The 23104-nt window shown below is 51.2% G+C and overlaps 1 protein-coding gene across 5 annotated transcripts in view; it reads right to left on the bottom strand.

The window, feature by feature from the left end:
* LOC129514446 (probable phospholipid-transporting ATPase IIB) overlaps positions 1-23104 on the bottom strand; it is a 242290-nt gene that overhangs the window by 15085 nt on the left and 204101 nt on the right. For all 5 annotated transcript variants that reach the window (XM_055333018.1, XM_055333020.1, XM_055333016.1 and 2 more), the window contains 10 exons: positions 16854-17015; positions 16084-16176; positions 10454-10537; positions 10077-10247; positions 7809-7907; positions 6196-6285; positions 3803-3947; positions 3552-3616; positions 2723-2878; positions 2536-2600 (listed from right to left, as the gene is read on the bottom strand). In XM_055333018.1, the coding sequence (XP_055188993.1) occupies positions 2536-2600; positions 2723-2878; positions 3552-3616; positions 3803-3947; positions 6196-6285; positions 7809-7907; positions 10077-10247; positions 10454-10537; positions 16084-16176; positions 16854-17015 (1130 nt within the window). The remainder of the gene's footprint in view (positions 1-2535; positions 2601-2722; positions 2879-3551; positions 3617-3802; positions 3948-6195; positions 6286-7808; positions 7908-10076; positions 10248-10453; positions 10538-16083; positions 16177-16853; positions 17016-23104) is intronic.

Below are 23104 nucleotides of genomic sequence, written 5' to 3' on the forward strand. Positions count from 1 at the left end.
CAACTTAAAACGTAGGGGCTGAAAGGGCTGGAGAGTCCAGCAGAGCCCAGCTGATGGAGCACGGTGGGTCACCCCCCATGCCTGGGGTGCATGGGCACCCATCCCAGGAGCAGCGGGCAGCCATCACACAGGTGAGCCCTGCAGCTGGCTGAGGCCAGTCGCCCCAAGGATGCTGCTCAGAACGTGTGGTGCTACAGGTGTAGGGTGAAGAAGGTGTTTGCTTAAAGGTCGGATAGGCTCCTGACCAGGCATCTGGCGGGGTCTTGCACTTGCTGCCTGTGCGATGAGCCTCCCAGAGGGGCTGCGATACGCAGTGTTTCCCCAAGGGGCTTTGCCAAGGAATGCTTCCTGGTGGGGAGAGCATAGTGTGCGCCAGGACCTGTGGTGGGGAGCACCCATGGCTGTCTTGTCCCGTCATCAGCCCCTCTTTGCCGATAAGACATAGGAGAATAAAAAGCGTGGAGCAAGTGGAGCTGCATTCTGTCAACAGTCTTGCAGTCTCAGTAGCCGGAGATCCCATCTTAGGACATTACTTTGGTCTCATTAGACTTTGACAGAAACATCACTTTCCTCCCAGCTACCGCCTACATCTCTAGGTTAGGCCAACACTGATCTTACAGTTTCCTCTTGAAGCAGCTCATTGTAAAAGCACTCGTCCTCCACTCCTACAGATTCAGCACAGTAACGCTTAAGAAGATCGTGAGATGCCTTACGTCACGGACGTGCAGAGAAACTGAATAAATGCCAATATAAACAGGAGTTTTAAAACCACTGGGAGCTCCTGCTGGCCAGGGCTTGGGCCTGGGGTGAGGAGGGAGGATCCAATCGGCCCACAGCCGCAGCTTCATGGACTTAGGCTTTACTATTTCAGCAGTAATCATCACTGCCTCCTAAATTTTCCTTTTAATCTTTCAAATCCATAGCTTTAAATGTGAAAGGAAGTGGGAATGGCCTCGCTTTTCTTTGGTGGCCAGGGAAACGTGTGCTGGACAAACTTCAGGGGCAGTGACATCATGTGCAAATCCTATGCTCTCTTAAGTCATTCGTGGGATGCACATGGCAAAGACCAACGCAACGGGAAAGTGTACAATCACGCACAGCGGTTTGTACCATTAGGGCTTCCTCTCGGTCAGCGCCCCAGGACACGGGAGCATGTCCAGCTAGCAGCCGCTGGACAGAGAGCGGGCAGCCATATGCACCTGCTGGGCCCGGCACCAGCTACCCTGGAATGCACGGCTGCCCTCTCCTGGAGCTGCCCCGGCCTGTTGAGCTGCTGTGCCTGGTCCACTGGGAACAGAGACTGAAACACAGCTGGCTGCTGGTTGAGTCCCCTGGGGGAGGGCCACCAGGAGGTGAGGAGCCCCATGATCCAAGGCTGGGAAAGGGTAAGGAGGTGAGCCCGTGCTCCCAACAGATGCAGCCTCAGGAGTGGCAGGAAGTGTCTCCCATCGGCGTTGCTCAGGCACGCTGGCGAGGTACGGTACCCACGTGTTTAGTGGAGCCTGACGTGGCCTAGCCTGATGCTCCCGGTCTCTCGCTCAAATTATCAGGAACGAACCTTGGGATTCAGGGGAGCTGTCCAGTGAAGTGCATCCAGAAGGTGTACTTAAGGCAATTCTGATGGGTGAAAGAGCTCATGTACTTGTTCTCTGCAGTCCTGGAAGACGCTAAATGCAATGGTAAGAAACCAGTCCAAGGTGGGCCCACCAGCCATGGTCTCCAGCCCGTTCCCAGGCTCCCTCGTCTGTGACATGGGCAGTGCACGGTGCCTGGTCACAGGGATGCTACATGGATGGAATGAGCACCTTGAATGGTGGGAGCGCCTGTGTGACTGCTGTTGCCTTCCGTGAGTGAGCACACAATAGCAACGCACAACCATGGGGCATGCTGAGCTCTGTGAGGCCAGTGAGGGGGCATCGGGAGGCAGCATGTGGCTGTTGAGGCCCACCAAGTCACACTGCTTTTATCTCCTGGCATAAGTACAGAGGATGAGGGAGAGAGAAGTTCTACCTCATTCACCTTTCACAGTAAATGCCTGCTTTCCAGGTTCAACAGGCAAAACTGGTGGTTTAATTATGAACTGTACACACATGGCATTCTGACACGCTTCTCCAGGCTATGGTGTGGGGACCTTCAAAGATGAGACCTTGTTACTGCCAGGGAGACTGATGGCGGCCTCTCAGGGCATGCCGTGTCCACTCCAGCACCCGTGTGCTCTGCATCTGCTGCTGAGTGGTCACTGGTCACATCCAGGTATGACCACCTGTGTCCCAGCCTCCCTGATCCCAGCCTGCGCCTGGGACCCCCAGGGAAACACGTTCTTCTGACAAAACAACAGTAAGGTGGCAAGGCGTCCAACTCCTGACACCCGGGGCTCTTACTCTACAGACTGACTGACCATGTGTGGAGTTACTCAGACAACTTTCTTTTTTTTCTTTTGTTTTTTTTTTCAGACAACTTTCGAACAGCTTTTCTGGGAACGGTAAGTCCTCCCTGAAGGAAGCTGCTGAGATATGCACATGCCGCACCACTTACCCCACCATGAGGAATCCCTGATACAGAGGGACAGATGCGAAGTAGAAGACAGAAGAAAACACGGCCTTCGAGAGAGGAAAGCACCCGTTAGTGTTAGTCCCACACTTACTCTCCCCGCGGCTTCTCCCGGTCGGACACAATGGTGCCACAGCAAAGCCCCCGTCCTTAAGTGCCAGGCTCCAGGTACCTGCATTGTGGAGATGATGAGGCCTCGATGCATGACGAACTGGCCGAGCGCTGCCGACCTCTTGTAGCTGCTCCGCCCGTGCACCATCAGCAGCCGGCCGATGTGCTTGAATTGCGTGATGGAGAAGTCCGCGGCCAGGGAAGCCTGCCTGCCCTCCTGAAACGAGCACAGGTGCCTGCTCAGAACGCGGTGCCTCCCGAAGGGACTTCTAGAACTCAGCCTCCGCGGGCAAAAGATGGACACTGTCCCAGTGACCCTGGAGGGGATAGGCTAACACAGAACATCTGGTGGCCACAGAGAGTTGCTGGCCAGGATGTCAGGCGCCTGTCAGTCTTACAGCAATTAGGCAGAGGAGTGAACCTGTCTTGAAGCCCACCCTGGGGTCTCTGAAACAGCCGCTGGCCACTTCCCAGAGCCGCGGGGCGTGCATGAGGCAGGAGAGGAGAAGCGAGACCTGAATCAGGCTCATTTCCACGCAAGACAAATTGCCAGCCACAGCTCATGGTTGGATGGGGACACAGACGTGCAAGTGTGAGAGAAGCTGGGGCTGCCAGGGCGGCAACAGAGGTTTGTAGGAGGCTGGTGACATCTAGCTGGGACTGGCAGGAAGGGGGCTGCAAGTCACTTGTCTCACCCACCTCCTCTACAGTGAGGGCATGAAGGGTCTGGACCTGCCTGGCTCTGCTTCCTACCTGCGCTTCCTAGGGGCTCAAGGGGCAGTGGCTGACCTGCGACCTGAGGGTTAAAGGAGTTGGCCTGCAACCTGAGTGTGTGGCTCAGGGCCAGCAGGAAGTATGCAGATAATGTAGTGACCAAAGGACACACTTACCTTCCCTTCGATCCCAATCCCACAGTCTGCCGCCTGGATCATGCTCACGTCGTTCCCTCCATCACCTGGGAGCACAGAAATGGGAAATGACACCAACACCCAGACCCCATCCTGAGACTGTTTCAAATCCCCAGGAACGTGGACGAAATCCACCTGGTGCTAGAGTCTGAATGCTGCACTGCCAGTGGCTCTGAAAACATGGTTTCTCTCAGAGCCCTGGTGCCAACGGGACGTGGGGTGGGAGAACTCACCGATGGCGCACGTGCGTCTCCCTGCGTGCTGCTGCAGCAGCTTCACAATATGGGCTTTCTGAGTGGGTGAGCAGCGGCAGCACACCACAGCAGGGCACTGGCAGGCCAGCTCCACCAGTTCATGCTCATAGTACTTCAGACACACCTGCGGATCAGTACTGTGTGAGTACCTGTCACCCGCCACAGGTGGCCCTGCTCTGTGGGCTCAAGGAGCAGGGCAGGCAGGGACCAACAGCCTTGTGCCAATGCGGGGTGCACACTGCCTGCACCCTCTTCCCCAGGTCATAGCCACCCCGCTAGCTGGGGATTCAGGGCTGGTGGGCATGCAGAGGAGGAGGGATGAGGTGGAAGGAGAGGCCAGGGTTGAGGCCCCTACGGAAGGAGCGTCCATGTGGATGGGCAGGGTCGGGAGCCAGGGAGGGAGGGGACTCTGCGTCTCACCCTGACCATCACCATGGCCAGCGTGGCTTGCACGGGGCTTGCAGATGCTGCCTTGTTGCCTGAGATGGAAAGTTTCCCGCTCAGTCTATTTCAGGTGATTTCAACCCCACCTTAGCTAAGTAAGATCTCTGTTTCATCTTTACTTTTTAAGGATTTTATTTATTCATGAGAGACACAGAGAGAGGCAGACACACAGCCAGAGAGAGAAACAGGCTCCTTGCAGGGAGCCGGATGTGGGACTCGATCCCAGGACCCCAGGATCACGCCCTGAGCCAAAGGCAGACGCTTGGCCACTGAGCCATCCAGGCGTCCTGTTTCATCTTTAATATGATGGCACCTGCACCTGTGGGGGGCCATGGGCTGTGTGTCCTGGGATGGCCTGTATGTCCATGCCCACTCTGGACTAATGGCTCCCCTGACCCCACAGGGCCCATCAGGGGCTGCAGATGCACCTCCCTACAACTGGCACCAGGACTGGGACCTGGACTAGCACCAGGCTCAGGCTGAAGCCCAGCACCAGGTCCAGCACAGGGACCAGGGAAGGAGTGTACTATCTAGATGAGGGACAGAAGCAATGAAAGACCCAGACACAGAAACATAAGATGGTGCTTTTGGGGAGCAGGACCGGGGAGGAGCAGGTGGGCAGATCTGATTTTCACCACCAGGTTTTCTATGTTGATCGGCTATGTGTAGCTCTGGTGTGGACCAAAGAGGAAAAATATTTAATTAAAAGTACATACTCCTGGGACCCCTGAGGGGCTCAGTGGTTGAGCGTCTGCCTCTGGCTCAGGTCATGATCCCGGGATCAAGTCTCACATCAGGCTCCCTGCAGGGAGCCTGCTTCTCCTTCTGCCTGTGTCTCTGCCTCTGTGTGTCTCATGAATAAATCTTAAAAAAAAAAAAGTACATACTCCTAAAAGATGGTGGATTTAACAAGTACCTACTTTTGCTTCTTCACAAATCACACTAAAACAACTATAAAGAGAGATTTTTAAAAAGACATGAATCTCTAAGGTGGCCTCAGAGGGAGGAGGGAGGAGCAAATATTCGGGTGCTGGAAAGCAGAGGATATGTAGTAAACGCCTCCACAGCGGGGGGGAAATCTTCTGAAGCCAACAGGGGAAAGGCTGAGGATCCAGCTGAGGCCCGAGAGCAGCACTGCGGGATGCTCCGGGTCTGGAAGTCCAGGAGGTGCCAGCACATGGCCAGGCATAAGAGCTGTGAGAATTGAGGCTGCTAGCTGCTGTACCTCCTGCCCCAGCAAACATGGGGTTTATCCCCTGGGGAGGCGAAGGGAACGGGGTCAGGGAGTCAGTGCACAGGTTCTAGGGCCCTGCCTCAGGGTGACAGTGGTTCCAGAACTGAGAGCCAAGCCAGCCCCTCCTGCTGGGCCGCCAGTCTGTTTCCTGTGTCCCTGGCCCACTCCTGGAAATACTGGTTTAGGTACACTTAGGTCAAGTAGACAGGTGCCACAGGTGGGACTCCATGGGGACCTGTGTTGTTAATGGTGAGCAGAAGGCCTAGCACCTAAGAGAATCTCGAATCAGCCTAAAATAAGTCAACCTCCAAAATATCATAGAAAGTCAGCCCTCTGGCATCGCCATGGTGGCTCTTCAGGTTGTAAGTGCTTAGCAGAGTTTAGTAACCACCACTGGGATAGCGACCACCGAGCAAGCACTCACTCAGAAAGCTCTAGGTCTGCCGGGGGAGGGCAGATGGATGGACGGACGATGGACATGTGCATGGTCAGAGTGCAGCCCCACCTCCAGGGACACAGATAGACAGACAGATGGACAGACAGACACGCACATGGTCAGAGTGCAGCCTTACCTCCAGGGACACAGACAGACAGATGGATGGACAGATGCGCACATGTTCACAGCGCAGCCTCACCTCCAGGGACACAGAGAGATGGAAGAATGGATAGATGCGCACATAGAATGCAGCCTCACCTCCAGAGAGTCCCCTGAGATGACCAGTGCACAATCGTGTTTCCTTCGAAAGGCGTTCAGCTCCAAGTGGGCCTCTCCCCGGTTGGTTACCTCCACAAAAGGGAGAAAAGCACCCAAATTACAATGTCATCTACATCAGAGACCTGCCGATCACATAAAATTGCCAGGGGCTGCCCACAGGCCTCGGTCCTCTAATAACCTGCTCTTCTGAATCTCTCCTCTGGGAATAAATACCTACTTACTTAACACAAATTATTTTCCAGCCTGCAACAACTCAAAGCTGCCACTTACTGGGAAGTGCTGCGGGGTCCCCCAGGTACAGGGAGCCACAGGGGAGGAAAGGGGCTCAGCAGGGGAAGGGGGCGGGGTACCAATCCCTAACACTGCCTGTGTGCTGCCTGTGAGCCAGATATTCCCCAGAGACATGTGATGCGGTTCTGGTAGCTCATAGGGGGCCCGTGTGCTGGAGTGGGGGTGACACTGAGACTTCAGAATTATACTTCAGGGAGCCGCAGCCAGAGCCCAGGGAGGTTGCATGGCTGGAGTGGCAGGGGTTGCAAAGCCAGGCTTCCTGAAAACATGCCCCTGCTCATAAATGCCACAGGTTTCAACTTTCTCTACTAGTTCAAGCAAACACAACATCCGAATAATCAAACAATCTAAAAGTAAAACCAAGTCATAATCTTGAAATATCAATCTTAGAATGAAAGCATTTTAGAAAGCAACAGACTGGTTTTTGACATTCTTTCTGCAGAGATCTTACAGGGAATAAAAGAAAGGCTATGTTGAAGACTGAAGTTTAAGTTTCACATGGTCCAAATTAATCTCAGACTCCTCTTTAAATAGGTAGGCTTTACTGAGGAAATTTCAATTTGTGTGGCTGTAACATTGAAAAGTCAACAAAAATTGATCTGAAGTATTATCAGAATCATTAATAATTTAATTGCAAATAGTCCTCTGCAGGGTCTAATTTGCCATTCCAATGCTTGGAAATAAATGACATTTACATGTAAATTATATTCAAATCACTTTCTGTAGGTGCAAGTGCTCTGAAGAGCAGACACAGATGGATCCTGTCTGCTAACCACCATTAATCAACTCAGGAGATCGCATTTTTGTTTGAATTACAGACATTAGTCATAAGTGATACAGTAAAAACACAAACTTTAGCCCATTTTTTATTAATTTCCTTTGATCTAAGGAACATTTAATTTCAAAATGGTAGTAGATTAAAAACACATTCCTACTATCAGGTATAACTAATACAAAAATGTGGTTTTTATCAACATACACTTAGTAAATGGAACAGGAAATGATGGCAGGATGTCCATTTTAAAATAGAAAATTGATTAATAAATCCAATAGTACAACAGAAAAATACTTTTGAATTTAGACTTTGTTTCACTCTGTCAAAATGCAGCTTTTTCATCCCATTTGATGTGGGCAGCTAATAGAAACCTATCTGCAATGTTTGTATAAATTCAGTCAGAAAATTACAGTATTTCTCTTCTTTATAATTACTAAATCATTGCACATACATTCTCACAAAACCACAAGTTTTGATTGTGAAACAAAACATTTCAAAATCAAAGTGCTTTTAGACATATACTCACTGGTCTGAAAATGTGAATGTCTTGTGTTCTAGACACCAAATGTGAGCTTTTGGCGATGCAAGTGGCGGTCTCGAGTTTATCGCCCGTTAGCATCCATATCTAGGAGACAAGTGAAGATGGTGAACTCTTAAAAGCATCTATTCTTGAGCAGACACTTGCACATTCATGTTCATGGCAGCCAAACCACAGGAGGAGCCCAGTGTCCACTGATGGATGGATAGTAGAACGTGGCAAACACGCTGTGGAACAGCATTCAGCCTTAAAGAGGAGGGATAGCCTGGCACCTGCTGGGCCAGGACTACAGGACACTGTGCTCAGTGAGGTAAGCCAGCTGCACAAGGGCAAAGGCTGTGGGACGGCAGAGCTAGGAGGTCCCTGGAGGACTTGCACCTACAGAGACAGAGGCCAGTGGTGGACCAGGCGACCAGGGCTGGGAGTGGAGGGGTCAGTGCTTAGTGAGGACAGCTGCACAACCCTGTGAGTGTACTTAGCGACAGTGAGTTCTACGTACACTCAGAAACAGGTCAGATGATAAATGGCATGTTATCTACATTTTACCACAACAAAAAAGGTCTCTGTAGACTTAGTTAAAACAAGTAGGAGCAACGTGATGTTAGACATATCAGCTGAGATGTGAGGTTTAGGAACCTCAGGACTGAAACTAACAGGACGCCTGTATATATCCAGGGGCGATGCTCACAGGGCTGCACACTGGACGAGCGGGCCCGGAAGGTGCCGCATCGTCTCAGGCCTGTAGAGCCAGGAGCACCCTGGACATCCTTATTCTAATTCGCTAATTTTTAAATTGGAAACTGAGGTTCAAAATGGTAAAGGGGAAAAAGTTAAACCAAAAGCTGTTTGTACCAAATAAAATATGTCAAATACTACTTTTATTTATTTATTTTTTTACTTTAAAAATTTACACAAGCATGTGTTACATACGTAAGCACCCCTAGATGACAAAGACAACAAAACCAGGACATTTAATGTGTCGACAGGATGGTTTACATACATATTTCACGTAAAGCAAAAAACTTAGAAATTTCTCACCGACACCTGACTTTCTCAGGTGCTTTGTGTGTCACATACAAATATGCATTTCTGGACACAGCCAATGACTCACAGCAATACTGAGTTTTTGCTGCTTCTCAGTGTAGGACTTGTGCTTTTTACTTATCTCACACATCTTACTGAGCCCAGACTGAAGATGAGAGTACATCGTGAAGACACAGTTGCTAACAATTCCCGCAAGACAGCAAGAGCCACCGCCACTGGTGAGGCCACAGCAGCCACAACTCTTCCTCACCCAGGTGCTGGCAGCACAGCACACTCAGGTTTAGTTTCTCTCGTGAGTCTGAAGCCAGACGCACCTCCTGATGGGAGTGCTGCCTAGAGAGACAGTGCCTCCTCCCTGGCCAGGCCCCCGGAGGCAAGGGTGCACCTGCTGTGTGCACATGGAGTCTCCCTAGAGCCCACTGTGTGTGTTCCAGCTGGAAGCCGCGCACAGCTTTTCCTCTAACGCTGACCTTCCTTTCTGCCTCTCTAGCCTCACTATCCCCTAGCTTCTCTGTGAAATTCCAATTGTATTGTTTTCATTCTTGAACATGAGGCCCCAGTCCTCAGGGCAGTCTTAGAACAGTCTTTTCTCTCATTCTGTAACTGAACATTGGGTTTCAAGGCACCTAAGGCCAGAAAGCAGTTCCCTGAAAGCTACAACTTAATACCACGAAGAGGACAGACCAGGAAGAAAAAGCAGGACAGGTGAGTGTGCAGATACCCAGACTTGCAGGGAGCCACCAGCAGAAGGGAAAAGGACAAAGCAGTGCTGAGTGACCTTCGTTTAGACATCTGGGTGTGAGCAGAAAGCTCTGGAGCGTGAGTGTGGCACATCCCCTAAGCAAGACCCCAGGTCTCCTGAGCCTAAGACTGTCCTGAGCTCATGCCTCACGGAGACCCAGGGCCAACAAAGTTTTAGGGGATGAAGCTGGGCAGAGGGTAAGCCTGAGAGCCCGGTGAGCTGGGATTGGGCAGGGGCAGGGAGGGGGGCGGGGTAGGCCCTGATGGTGACAGGCAGACTCCCACATAGGGGTGGGTCTCAGGAGGAGACTCCCGGTGCTGGCTCAGGGCAGGGCTCAGCCAGGGAGGAGGGAGGAGGAAGGTTGCCTGCATCCTCCCCATCTTCAGCGCCCCCCCCCCCCCCCCCCGCCAGCTTCATTGCTGGCGCTTCCACGGGTGAGTAGCTCTGGCGCTGGAGGCCTGCGTGTGTACCTTGATGCCGGCATTGCGTAGCATCTCCAGGGTGGGCCTCACGTCCGCCTGCAGCTGGTCCTCTACCCCTGTGAGGCATAGCAGCTCCATTTCCCGTTCCAGGCTCTCTACCACCGCTGCCACCTTGAGCGCCCTGTCGTGGATGCTCAGCTTGGCCTGACTGTAGCGGCTCTGAGGAGAGGACGGGTGCTGTGGGTGGTTGCTGCAGACATGGGGGTGCATGGAAATCTACCACGTCATGCAAGCCCATCTGCCCAGCAGACCCAAGTGGACAGCCCAGTGCTGTGCGGCAGCCAGGCTGTCCTTGGGCCCATGCGTGTCCATACCAGCAGTGAGCACCATCCATAGGGAACAGTGGGGGGGGGGAAGTGGCTCACCTCAAAGTCCTGGTACTGTTCTTCCGTCAATGCCCTCTTGGCCACCACGAGAGTGCGCAGACCTTCCCGGGCCATGTTTCCACACTGGAAAAGGAGACACAGGTCATGTGAGGCCCCAGGTGCTGACTGCAATGGTGATGGGCACCCATGGCATCCGCCCTGCGGCCCCACGGGAAGGGTAGGCCCCCTGCTAGTGAGCCCTGCACTTCTAAGGTCATCCTGGCACCTGTGCACCACATGCCACCCAGTTTCTTGTGTGGCTTCTGCCTGCTGACCCGGGGGGCACAGGCATGGCACACGGAGCTCTCACAGAAGTGCCCTCGGGTTACAGCCATGCTGCAAGAACAGCTCTGCTACCCCGATCTCCCAGAGCAGAGAGCCGCTGTCACAGAGAGTATCACAAAACAGGCACACTTCTTCCCCATATTAAAACAGACTTCTTATCTTGATGAAGTCCCAATAGTTCATTTTTGCTTTTGTTTCTTTTGCTTTCGTGGATGTATCTTGCAAGAAGTTACTGTGGCCAAGTTCAAAAAGGGTGTTGCCTGTGTTCTCCTCTAGGATTTTGATGGAGTCTTGTCTCACATTTAAATCTTTCATCCATTTTGAGTTTATCTTTGTGTATGGTGCAAGAGAGTGGTCTAGTTTCATTCTTCTGCATGTGGATGTCCAATTTTCCCAGCACCATTTATTGAAGAGACTGTCTTTCTTCCAGTGGATCGTCTTTCCTCCTTTATCGAATATTAGTTGACCATAAAGTTCAGGGTCCACTTCTGGGTTCTCTATTCTGTTCCATTGATCTATGTGTCTGTTTTTGTGCCAGTACCACACTGTCTTGATGACCACAGCTTTGTAGTACAACCTGAAATCTGGCATTGTGATGCCCCCAGATATGGTTTTCTTTTTTAAAATTCCCCTGGCTTTTCGGGGTCTTTTCTGATTCCACACAAATCTTAAAATAATTTGTTCTAAGTCTCTGAAGAAAGTCCATGGTATTTTGATAGGGATTGCATTGAACGTGTAAATTGCCCTGGGTAACATTGACATTTTCACAATATTAATTCTGCCAATCCATGAGTATGGAATATTTTTCCATCTCTTTGTGTCTTCCTCAATTTCTTTCAGAAGTGTTCTATAGTTTTTAGGGTATAGATCCTTTACCTCTTTGGTTAGGTTTATTCCTAGGTATCTTATGCTTTTGGGTGCAATTGTAAATGGGATTGACTCCTTAATTTCTCTTTCTTCAGTCTCATTGTTAGTGTATAGAAATGCCATTGATTTCTGGGCATTGATTTTGTATCCTGCCACCCTACCAAATTGCTGTATGAGTTCTAGCAATCTTGGGGTGGAGGCTTTTGGGTTTTCTATGTAGAGTATCATGTCATTGGCAAAGAGGGAGAGTTTGACTTCTTCTTTGCCAATTTGAATGCCTTTAATGTCTTTTTGTTGTCTGATTGCTGAGGCTAGGACTTCCAATACTATGTTTTGGAGAAGAAATGTGTGGGAGATATCAGAAAGGGAGACAGAACATAAAGACTTCTAACTCTGGGAAATGAACTAGGGGTGGTGGAAGGGGAGGAGGGCGGGGGGTGGGGGTGAATGGGTGACGGGCACGGAGGGGGACACTTGACGGGATGAGCACTGGGTGTTATTCTGTATGTTGGTAAATTGAACACCAATAAAAATTAATTTATTAAAAAAAAAAAGAAAAAAAATAAAACAGACTCTTCAAAAAGGGTGTCGTGAGGAACGTCTGCATGAGAATGCACACAGCACAGGGAGTGTGGATGCTCAGTGCCAGGGTGGGGGGAGCAAGGCCTGGAAGAAGGGAGGCCTAACGTGGCAGGGCTGTGGGGGGAGGAGGAGGAAGAGGAGGAAGAAAAGGAGAGGGGGGAGAGAAGGGAAAGGAGTCTCAAGTGGCAGGGCCATGGGAGGAGGGACCACCCAGGTCCTGGCCCTTGTGCTGGGCCTGGATCTTACCCGCAGGGAAAGAGCCCATGCTACATGGTGAGACAGACAAGGCAAGCGTTCTCGGGGGCTGTGGGGAGACTCTACTCCACCTGTCAGAGCTTGTAGCAAAATGACAAGAGAGTAGTTTTCACCTTTCAGAGGAAAAACTAGGCAGTTTTAGTTGATGAAGGGGGACAGAAACAGCCTGACTCCGGGCCACCTGTGGGGGTGCCAGCCTGTGTGGCATGCATGCACTCCTCCATGGCTGGCTGCAGCCGTGCTGCTCATGGGATGGCCCCGAAGCTCCCACCCATCTACACTCATCAGGGGGCACAGCGACCCCCCGCAGCTGTGCAGACGGAGGTGGGGCCGCAACAGCAGGTGCAGGCTCTCAGACGCCGGCACCCCCAGCTCCACAGGACAGCAGACTGTCCCTCAGGTGTGCTCATGGTGAGCAGCTGAAGGGCATGGCAGGTGGGTGCACTGGCTCTCCTCAAATCTCAGCCCCCTCCTGGAGAAGCAGGAGGGGCCACAGGGCAAAGTGCTCGCAGAGGGCAAGGTATCCTGGGCTGGTCACCATCCTCCAGACTCCAAGGTGAGCCACATGAGGCCGTGTCCCTGGTGCCCATGGCCCAGAGACCCCCCAGGTGAGGAGCAGGGAACAAGGACAGAAACAGTCCTGGGGAGAAGATGCTGAGGGGGCCCCAAGGGAGACTCTGGCTCCTGGGCTCCCTCATCAGTGAGAACAGACACACGGACGGGAAGGCCCCCGACCAGGTGCAGCCAGACGTACGCCCCAGCTGTGACATCAACAGCACTGTTCCAGAATAATGTGTTTTCATGAAAAATAAAATTTACAAAACAATGTGAGTGCTAAGCTACACCATTCTCCGAAGCCATAGTGTCTACATATCAAGAATACTACCACCGGCCACAGCCTATCCAGGCCCCGTGTGGCTCCTGAGAGACCTGCTGCCCCTTCATCTCTTTCTGGTTGACTCTTTTAAATTTCAAACTTTGAGGAACTATTTCCCATCTGGACCATGTCTGTAAAGCTCCCAACCATAGCACAGGTGGCCTGGTTTTGGCTGACGATGTAGAAAGTCGAACATCACAGCCCTGTGGTGGGTGTTGTGGGCAGGGGTCTGCAAAGGCTCTGTGGCCTGGACACCCAGACACAGGAGGAGGGTCTTCTGGAGCACCTTCAGCCAATGCCAAGGGGTACAGGCTTTATGTCAGAGGTACACACAACAGCCATCGAAACCGGTATGGCCCACGTGCACCTAAACAGACGCCCGATGCCTCAGCCCCCACCTGATGCAGATACTGCAGACCAATGCATCAGCTGCTGCCATGTTAACTGGAAGGATGTGGAGTCCCAGCAGGCTGGGTTGGTGGCGCGAGGCCCCCAGAATGCCCCATACCCTGCTGGGACGTCCTGACAGACACTGGTGCCACGGGCCTGAGCGAGCTGTGCCGTGGGAGTCCGCCTGCCACGCACTCAGAACCAGAGGCCCACATGCAAGTGCCGTGCCCCCAGGCACGGGCACACACTGACCCAGACATGGCTGAGCACACATGCGCCGCTGGCCCGGCAGGCCTCTCTGTCCACCGTCCCCTCAGGCCAGAGGTGGTGCTTCCACAGAACTGCACCCCCCGCGAGGGCTTGTCGTCTGACTAGGCTCGTGCACCTCACGTGCCCGCAGGACGTTTGAGTCTGCGAACACACAACACGCGGCTCAGCTCCCGAAATCCTCCCAACCATCTGTGTGACCAGGTCTGATGCTCATGGAATGCAGACGGCACAGGGCCCCGCAGCCGGCTTGCCCTGGGGATGGCAGGCGCCAGTCCCCGCGCCTCTCACACACTTCCTGGGCCCCATCCTGACCCTGGCACCCACCGGCACGCAGATGGCAGGAGGCCATGCGCCCGGGCACTTCCGTCCTGGCACACTGCACCATGCGGATGGTGCAGCCTTACAAAATGTGCTTTCTGTGACGTGATGGCTGTTTTTGTTTTGTTTGGCATGTGGAGAACACAGGCTAGAGCCAAAAAGGCGAGGTGGGTGCGCCTGCTGGAGTCACAAGAGCTCACTGTACACCGGGGCTCCTGGAGCCTGCCTAGCTTTTTTGCTTTTGTTTTTGTTTTAAACAAAGTACAGGCTTTCAGACGATAAATATTACAACAAAGACATTGGGGGGAGGATCAGAAGATTTATCTAAAGGAAGAAAATGTAACATTGGGAAAATAAATGCACAAAGGATTTTTAATAAAGTTATCTTTGTGAAAAACAATCTGACATTATCTGTTGCAAGACAATTATTGATTTGACCTCATAAAGCTAAATAAATTAAACAAATATTTTATAATTAATTGCACATCATTATGACCAAAAGTAATTTTTATGGCATTTTACTAGGTCTTCAGGGAATTTAATTTATTCATGTGCCTAATTAAATCCAAGTGCCTGAAGGAGCTATTGATTCGTATTGCCAATACCGCCGTGGACGTGGGGATGTGGCCCCTACACTAGCCCACCGTGCCTGGGCCATGGTGGGGTGACCTGTGGACACTGACAGTAACACGCACACGGGAGAGAGGTGTTTTACTCTGATACCCAACTTTTTTATTAACACAGAAACACAGACAATACTATAACCTCATGAGGCTAAATATAAATCCCATTTCTTTAGGGAGACTTTGATGAAATGTAGGATTGATCATATTTGTATCTTATTTTCTATTTCTTTTTTTTTTTTTTTTTTTTTTTTTTTTTTTTTAAATTTTTTATTTATTTATGATAGTCACACAGTGAGAGAGAGAGAGGGGCAGAGACATAGGCAGAGGGAGAAGCAGGTTCCATGCACCGGGAGCCTGACGTGGGATTCGATCCCGGGTCTCCAGGATCGCGCCCTGGGCCAAAGGCAAGCACCAAACCGCTGCGCCACCCAGGGATCCCTTATTTTCTATTTCTAAAGTGAATCCTACATACAAATTACAATGGCATTAAAATCCTAATTAAAATTTTGCAAATAACTTAGTTACAAACTAAATATATTAAAATGCAACTCTGGCTATATATAAGCAATACTATCTCAGAATCTTCAGTGAATGATTAATAATGTTATTTCTTCACTAATATAAACAAAATACTATTAACAAAGACTTACTGACAGATCCATATGCAGTCATCCCGAAACTAAGAACAGTAGTTGTTTCTATGGAGAGTAAGTTCTTTACAATTAAATAGCATTGCTGTCCTCTCTACTTCATGAAACTGAGAGGAACCGGAATCACTTAAAATAACATGGTGGAAAACCACTGCGATCTCTGCAAACCCATCAGTGTCTGGTTTAGGACATGGCACCCAATTTCCTCCAGGGAGGGCATAGCACAGAACCGGGGAAAGGGCATCCCCCCATCTCCTCGAGTCCTCCGTCCCCCAACTCCCCCGTCTCCCTGCATCTCTCCGCATCTCCCTGTCTTCCCTCAACTGCCAGGGTCTCCTCCCATCTCCCCACATCGCCCAGGGTCTCCCCTCATCTTCCTGAGTCTCCCTGCATCTTCCCCTGTCTCCCCACATCTCCCAGGGTCTCCCTCCATCTCCCTGCATGTCCCCCACCGGCCTCCCCTTCCGATGGGTGGTGGGAAGCACTGGGCTGGTGGGAGACACGCCTTACCTCCTCTTCCAGCCAGTCGTTGTACTGCACGATGGAGGACATGGCCACGTCAGCCCCTTTCATGTAGAACATGATCTCTGTGGTGGACTCGTCCTGGGACAGAAGGAAACATGGGGACACTGAGGCCACAGTGCTCCTGCCAAGAGCAGCTGCCTGAGCAGAGGTGCTCTAAGGAAAGTGATTCTCGGGAACGTTCCTCTGTAGTGAGCCAGGCAGTTCCCTATGCTGGGCACTGCGCTCCCTGCTCGGTCAGGCAGACCCAACCCAGAAGAGAAACGCAGCTCTTGGTGCTGTGCAGAGATGGCAAACAGGATCTGTTAATGGGTATATGCCTCAGACCACAAATTTGAGGTTAATTCTGTCAAATTTTCATTCTTGACTGAATAAGCTTTCCTTGGTGAGCCAACTTCCAAGGTATTTGTTTTTGGTATTTGCTAAAAAAAATTTGACAGAGGTGCATGTCAGTAACTTGACTCTGCAGCAAAGCTCCCTGGCTTGCTATTGCTGTTGTGCACAAAACAAAACAAACGACTTCAGCTGACTTCAAAAGTTAATGGCCAACACCTACTTGCTCTGCCTCTATTGTCTTAGGAGACATTAGAGCCTCTTAAATCACTAGGACTAGAGCCTCTCTAGCTGCTCAGCGTAAATTTAGTTTAGATTTTATTTCAAAAAACCACCCTGCAATAAGCTTAAATTGTTTGGATGAACAGTGAAACATCCAGAGTACCCAGTGTGGCATGCACAGCGCCCCCCGAGTGGAAGTCTACCCGGACGATGACTCCCATCCGCTTGCTCTCCGAGGTGAAGGGGAACATCTGTAGGATGCTGTAGGTCAGGATTTGGCCGCTGGGAGTCCTCAGCTGCATGGAGGCGAGGTCCCTGCTGACCAGGGTGAGGCCGACACTCTCAGTCCACTGCACCAGGGCCACCTAGGGGAGACCAGCGACAGTGAGGCCATGTGCCCCACAGGGGAAGCTCACCCACACTGGCCACCCACAACCTACACGGGCCAGAGCCTTTCTGCTTTTGTGGCTGTGCAAGAACTCCCCATAGAATAACAATGTTGGGACTTGAGAACAGGCAGCGTGAGGGGCCCTGGGCCTCACCGCATGACAACCATGACTGGTCACCCTTCTGTCCCAGAGGCGGGCTCCGAGGTCCTGATGGAGCACAAGAGTGCAGAGCCCGCATCCAGCTACAGCACCTTCCAGGGCCTTCCACCTCGCCCACAGCCCCCCATCCCTGGGTTTTCCTGTCTCTTTCGAAATACAGATGAACTGCCGGCTGAGGGAAATGCAGGGGTCACCCCAACACCAGCTCTCTGGCAGCCACCACCCCAATGCATCAGCTGGCTCGCTGCCTCCCAGCATGGAAAGTACAGCTGCAAACTGCTCTGGATCTGAAGGATCAAACTTCCCCGGCGCACAGATAGCTCTGAAACATGGAAGCATTCTTCCTCATGGTTATTTACTACCAAGAATTACAGTGGGAGAATCAAGAACAGAAAAATAATGTTTTAAAAGACTTTTGCTTATTTAAGAAAGAGTGCGTGGGAGTAGGAAGAGAGGCAGAGAGACAAGCAAACTACCCGCTGAGGAGGGAGCTGGATGTGGGACTCGATCCCAGGACCCTGAGCTCATGACCTGAGCCAAAGGCAGACACTCCACCCACTGAGCCACCCAGGCACCCCTGAAGAATAATTTTTAAAGTTAATTTATGAACAGTATTTTTCATGACAGTGTTTTCTGGAAAAAAAAAATCAGTCTGTCTTTAAAAGCCATCTTACAACAAGAGACTCATCAGTTGGCACGAGGTCGGCTGGCCCCAGGTCCCAGAGGGCTGCCACACACGCAGAAGGCAGCACTCTTCCTGCCCCGCTCCCCCACCCCGTTCCTCTGATGCCCGGTCTCTCCCTAGCCCAGCGCCGCGTCCTGCTTGCGGTTTTCTTCCCCGTCGACCCTCCCAGCACCTGACCTAGGGTCTGAGGAATCATGTCACTCAGGGGCCTCGTGGGGTCTGTTGGGGAGAAAGTCAGTGCGGAGTTTCAGCATCCACTGCAGTCATGCGAGGACAGGCCACGATGAGGCTGGCCAGCTGTGGCTTCGAGGTGGGAGTGCTCAGGTCAGCCCCCACCTCAATGCCTCGTCGTATGGCCGTGGCGGCAGGGCCCCTGGGGATGCTCAGCACATGTCTACGTTAGGCTCTTCCCTCGTCCTGACTCACGGTGTCATCAGAGATGCCCCTCAGGCAGACCAAGCATCAGCGGGGCTTCCTAGGTAGTTCCCGGTTCTAACACCCAGCACCACTGACCAGCAGGCTGCAAGACGGAATTTTGAGAATGAAGGCAAAATAAGATTAAGAGTGCAAAGCCCTGGATCTGTGCAGTATTTGGGCTGGCCTGCTGGGCCTATGCTCCTGGGAGTGACCTCCACCCACGGGAGTGTGCCCTGGGAAAGCGTGGCCGGGCTGCACATGGTCTGCACTGTGCTTTACTGGTCTCGTGGTGTCACCTTGGCCTCTGCAGGGGCTGGAAACGAAGGTTGGCCATGTGGGGGTCAACCTTGTCTACACAGTGACCCCCAATAAAAACCCTGAACGCCAAGGCTCAGGTGGGCTTGCTGAGTTGGCAGCATCTGACGTGTGTTGTCACATCACTGCTGGGAGAAGTAAGTGCTGTCCATACTACCCCCAGGGCAGGACCTGGTCCTCAGGGACCCCGGCCTATGCACCTCTTCCTCGGGTCCCACTAGTCCTTTGGTCCTTTGGTGATAACAGCTGTGCACGGTCCTGCTAGTGAACAGCAAACTGGAAAAACGTCCTGCAGACCCCAAACCACAGTGCATGTCTCACACGAGCTCTGTACCTACCAGGTGCAGAATGTGTGTCGGCCACGTGCCAGTGGATGCCCCCAGCTGAGCCTCCCTAGCCCCGGTCCAGCCCAGCCAAGGCAGAGGAGGGAAAGGCCGCATGTTGATGCCCAAATGTCACCTAACACTGCCTTGGGGAAAGAACACAATAAAAAAACAACCTTTTGGCTGCATTTGGGGTATTTCAGTGCTTTCTAAAATTAAGTAAAGCCCTCCAGGAAGGCACCATCTCTGGTCCTAGGAAGGATCCGAGTGTCTGAACTGAGGCGAGGATGTTACATGCTACAGTACTGTAAGCAGGCAGGCCTTCCCACAGCCGTGAGGACCAGGGGGGCAGAAGTGTTCCCATGGCCCCAGGTTCCCAGGCAGGACAGGACGGACACCCCCAGCTGGCATCCATGGTGGCCTTCTGGGCAAGCCCCTGACCAGCAGCACTCGCAGCAGCTTTTTTTCCTACTGCTTTTACCCTCCGCGGCCCTGTTCTGTGTGGTTTATTTGCAGAACAGGAACATGTGTGGGCCGCCTTGCTCCTGAGCTGAGAAGCTGGGTCAGATGGGAGTCTAACAACCTGTAGGGGGGCTGGGTGTTAAACACTGAGTCACCGTGCAGCTCGAGATTAGATTAGAACTCGAGTTCTGTGGCTTTCCAGCGTGTTACTAAGCCACTGGTTTGCCAAGATCCTAAAACCACGCTATGGATAATCCAGTGCTGTGATTTAGAGCACCAGCAGTGTGCTCTGAATCTCAGCACCTACAGAGAGACACGTGGCCGTCAACGAAGGAGCACATCCAGAGGGCGCAAGCGAAGAATTCAGCAAGTCACTTCAGGTGGAGAAGGAAATACACACTGGAGACACATTTTCTATAAAACTTCACTATAAACTATAAATGACCCAGGACTCCCCAGGTGAGTTTTGAACATTCACAGTAAAAGGGGACTTTTACACTTTGACCATAAACTATGTCCTGCTGACACCTGCCCCATCACCATCTTGCCCCACCAGGCAGCTCAGCAGCCTATACTTGAGGACTACACCTCTTTATTAATTACTTCGTGTATGCCTTTACAGCCTGCTCAGGCAGCAGCTCGTAACAGGACCAGTCTAGATGCTTATACCTGGCAGTGTGCCATGCCAACTGCTTTTAATCATCATCATTTTGAGGATTAACTTCCTACATAATGCCAACCAGAAAAGAGTATAAAATTTTTCACAAGATAGATGCTATAATCACTGTTCTGATGCAAGTTGCTTAGTGGTGGGGAGAATTCTTTTGGATAATACAAAATCGAACATTTCTAGAACCAACCAAAAGGGATGGATGTGGACACGCAGCACTTTGTGGTAGGCTTCCTACCAACACACTCAGTACCTGTCCCCCGAGTCAGACACGCGGCTATGAGCTCGTGGTAAAGCGTGAACAGGGTCTCATTCTGGTTTTGAGCTTTACCACCTCGACTCCGAGCACAGTGACCATGAAAGGAACTGGATCAGAATTCATACAAATTATCTGATGTAAAGCAGGAGTATTCAAAAAGGCTCCTAGAAATAACTTCTTTCTAGGGATATTAAATGTAGAAATTAAAAATTTCAAAGGCAGGGATCCCTGGGTGGCGCAGCGGTTTGGCGCCTGCCTTTGGCCCAGGGTGCGATCCTGGAGACCTGGGATCGAATCCCACATCGGGCTCCCGGTGCATGGAGCCTGCTTCTCCCTCTGCCTGTGTCTCTGCCTCTCTCTCTCTGTGACTATCATATATAAATAAAAATTAAAAAAAAAAAACCAAGTACACCTAAAAAAAAATTTCAAAGGCATTGACAGTTTGACTATTTTCTTTCTAGACACTGAAGCAATTAAAACCTATATACTTTGCTAAAGCACGTTAGCTGTGCCTCCTGTGTACTGACCAGCATGGCTATAAAGCATGAGCGATTTGAGTGATGACAGCATGAACTCAGAGCTGTCAGGATCCCTCACTACTGGGACACAGACTCATGGAGGTAGTGTCCCCTGGAGGCTCTCTGCCACCCCCAGCTGTATCTCCTGCCTCCACCACTCTGGAAGGCTCCACAGCTGGCCTGACGTGCTAGTGTCCTGGCTCCCTCCCACTCTCCCCTTTACACCTGCCTGTTCTCTCCACTGTGGCACTCACTCAGACCACCCCCCCCCCATGCCTAGGGGTCTGCTGATCACCTCCCACACCCGGACCTGCAGCTGGTTCTAGAACCCTGGTGCCTGAGGCCCCCGAGTGCACTGTGCTCACTGTAGTGTGCTCTGGAGCCAGCATGAACACTCCAAGAGGAGAGGACTAGTCTCTTCTCTAGAGTGGCTTCAAAGTGGAGACACGAGTGAAGGCGTCCACAGGACAGTCCTGACACCTGCTCATGGGTGGCTCCCTCCTGGGTGCCAGCACCAGGGGGGCTGCGGTCTACGTCACGTCTTCCTCCCCCTGTGAGTTACCAGCCCACCATGCAGCCAGTCCTCACCACACAAAAGGCCAGTCACCTGGAAGACGCACAAGGCCGTAAACAGTACCTCTTCAGGTACTGAAGGGGTCAGTTCGGATCATTTGCCAATGTTTAAATTGGGTGGTGGTTCTCTCGTTACTGGGTTCTGAAACGTCTTCATGTATTTTGGTTTCCATGCGTTTATCAGACACCTATTTCACATATCCCACAGATCTGTGGTGCGTCCACGTCTTCTCAAGAATGGGATTCTTCCCGTCAAGTCCAATTGATCAACTTCTTTTACAAACTGTGCCATGTGTGTCCCATGAAATCACTCTCTGACTCAAGCCTACAAAGATACTTTTCTAGAAATTTTACACTTTTAGGTTTTTCATGTTTATGACCATTCTTTTAAAAAAGATTTTATTTATTTATTCACAAGAGACACAGAGAGAGAGAGGCCGAGACACAGGCAGAGGGAGAAGCAGACTCCATGCAGGGAGCCCGATGCGGGACTCGATCCCAGGACCCCAGGATCACACCCTGAGCCAAATGCAGACACTCAACCGCTGAGCCACCTGGGTGTCCCTATGACCAATTTGAGTTAATTTTTGTACGTGGGGAGAGATTGGTTGAGGCTTTGTGTCCAACAGTCCCGTTGTTCTGGGCACTGTTCCTCCAAGAATCACCCCTGCACTTCCCTGGCAACAGAAAGTCTTCTAGTCCGTGGGCCCAATGTGCCCTCACACTCAGGCCCTTGTGACCCCCTCCTTCACGGCCTCAGTGCTGATAGCACAAAAACCCTGTACATGTTTTACGAGATCGATCCTTAAGTATTTCATGTGCTTTTAGTGCGTTATAAATGGCACGTTTAAAAATCTCAATTTGTTAAGTGATCGCTGCTAGTATATAAAAATACAAGTAGTTTTGGTATGTAGGCATTAGAATGTACGATCTTGGTAAATTACCATTTTGTTCTAGTGGAGCTCTGGGAATTTCTATGGAGAGAATCATACTCTCTACCCCAACAGTTTTACTTCTTCCTTTCCAACTTGTATGCCTTTTATTTCTTTTCGTGCATTAGAACCCTGGTGAGGAGCTGTGTGCGAAGAGAGGACACCACTGCCTGCTCCAAACATTAGAAGGAATTACCCACTGCTTCCTATGAAGTATCACAGAAACTACAGGATTTTTCATAGATGCCCTTTTAGGCTGAACAGACCCTTTTACTCCTAGTTTACTGAGAGAATTTATCGGGAACAGATGTTGGATTTTTGCCAAGTGCTTTCCCCCCTGAGGCTACTGCAGTGATCATACGGATCTCCCCCTGTAGTCCGTAGATAAATTTACGACTGTTGAACCCACCTTGCATTACTGGGGTATGCACCTGGTCAGGATGTATTACTGTTTTCATCTCTGCTTGGACTCGAACTGCTCCCACTCTGAGATTTCTGTACCTATGCCCCTAAGTGATTTGGTTTGTAGTTCTCTGGTGATGCCTTTGTCTGATATTGGTATCAGTTTAACAACAGACAAGCGTTTCTTCCCTTACTGTATTTTAGAAGAGTGTGTACAGAATTGGTATTACTTCCTCATACATGTTGGGTTGAATTCACCTGAAGCCACCTGGACCTAGATAGATATGGGAAGCTGTGCAATTGCAAATCGTATTTCTTGATTAGATACAGGGCCTAAGACTGTTTTGGGT

Source organism: Nyctereutes procyonoides, unplaced genomic scaffold (assembly GCF_905146905.1).
Source record: "Nyctereutes procyonoides isolate TBG_1078 unplaced genomic scaffold, NYPRO_anot_genome, whole genome shotgun sequence".
NCBI classification, from domain to species: domain Eukaryota; kingdom Metazoa; phylum Chordata; class Mammalia; order Carnivora; family Canidae; genus Nyctereutes; species Nyctereutes procyonoides.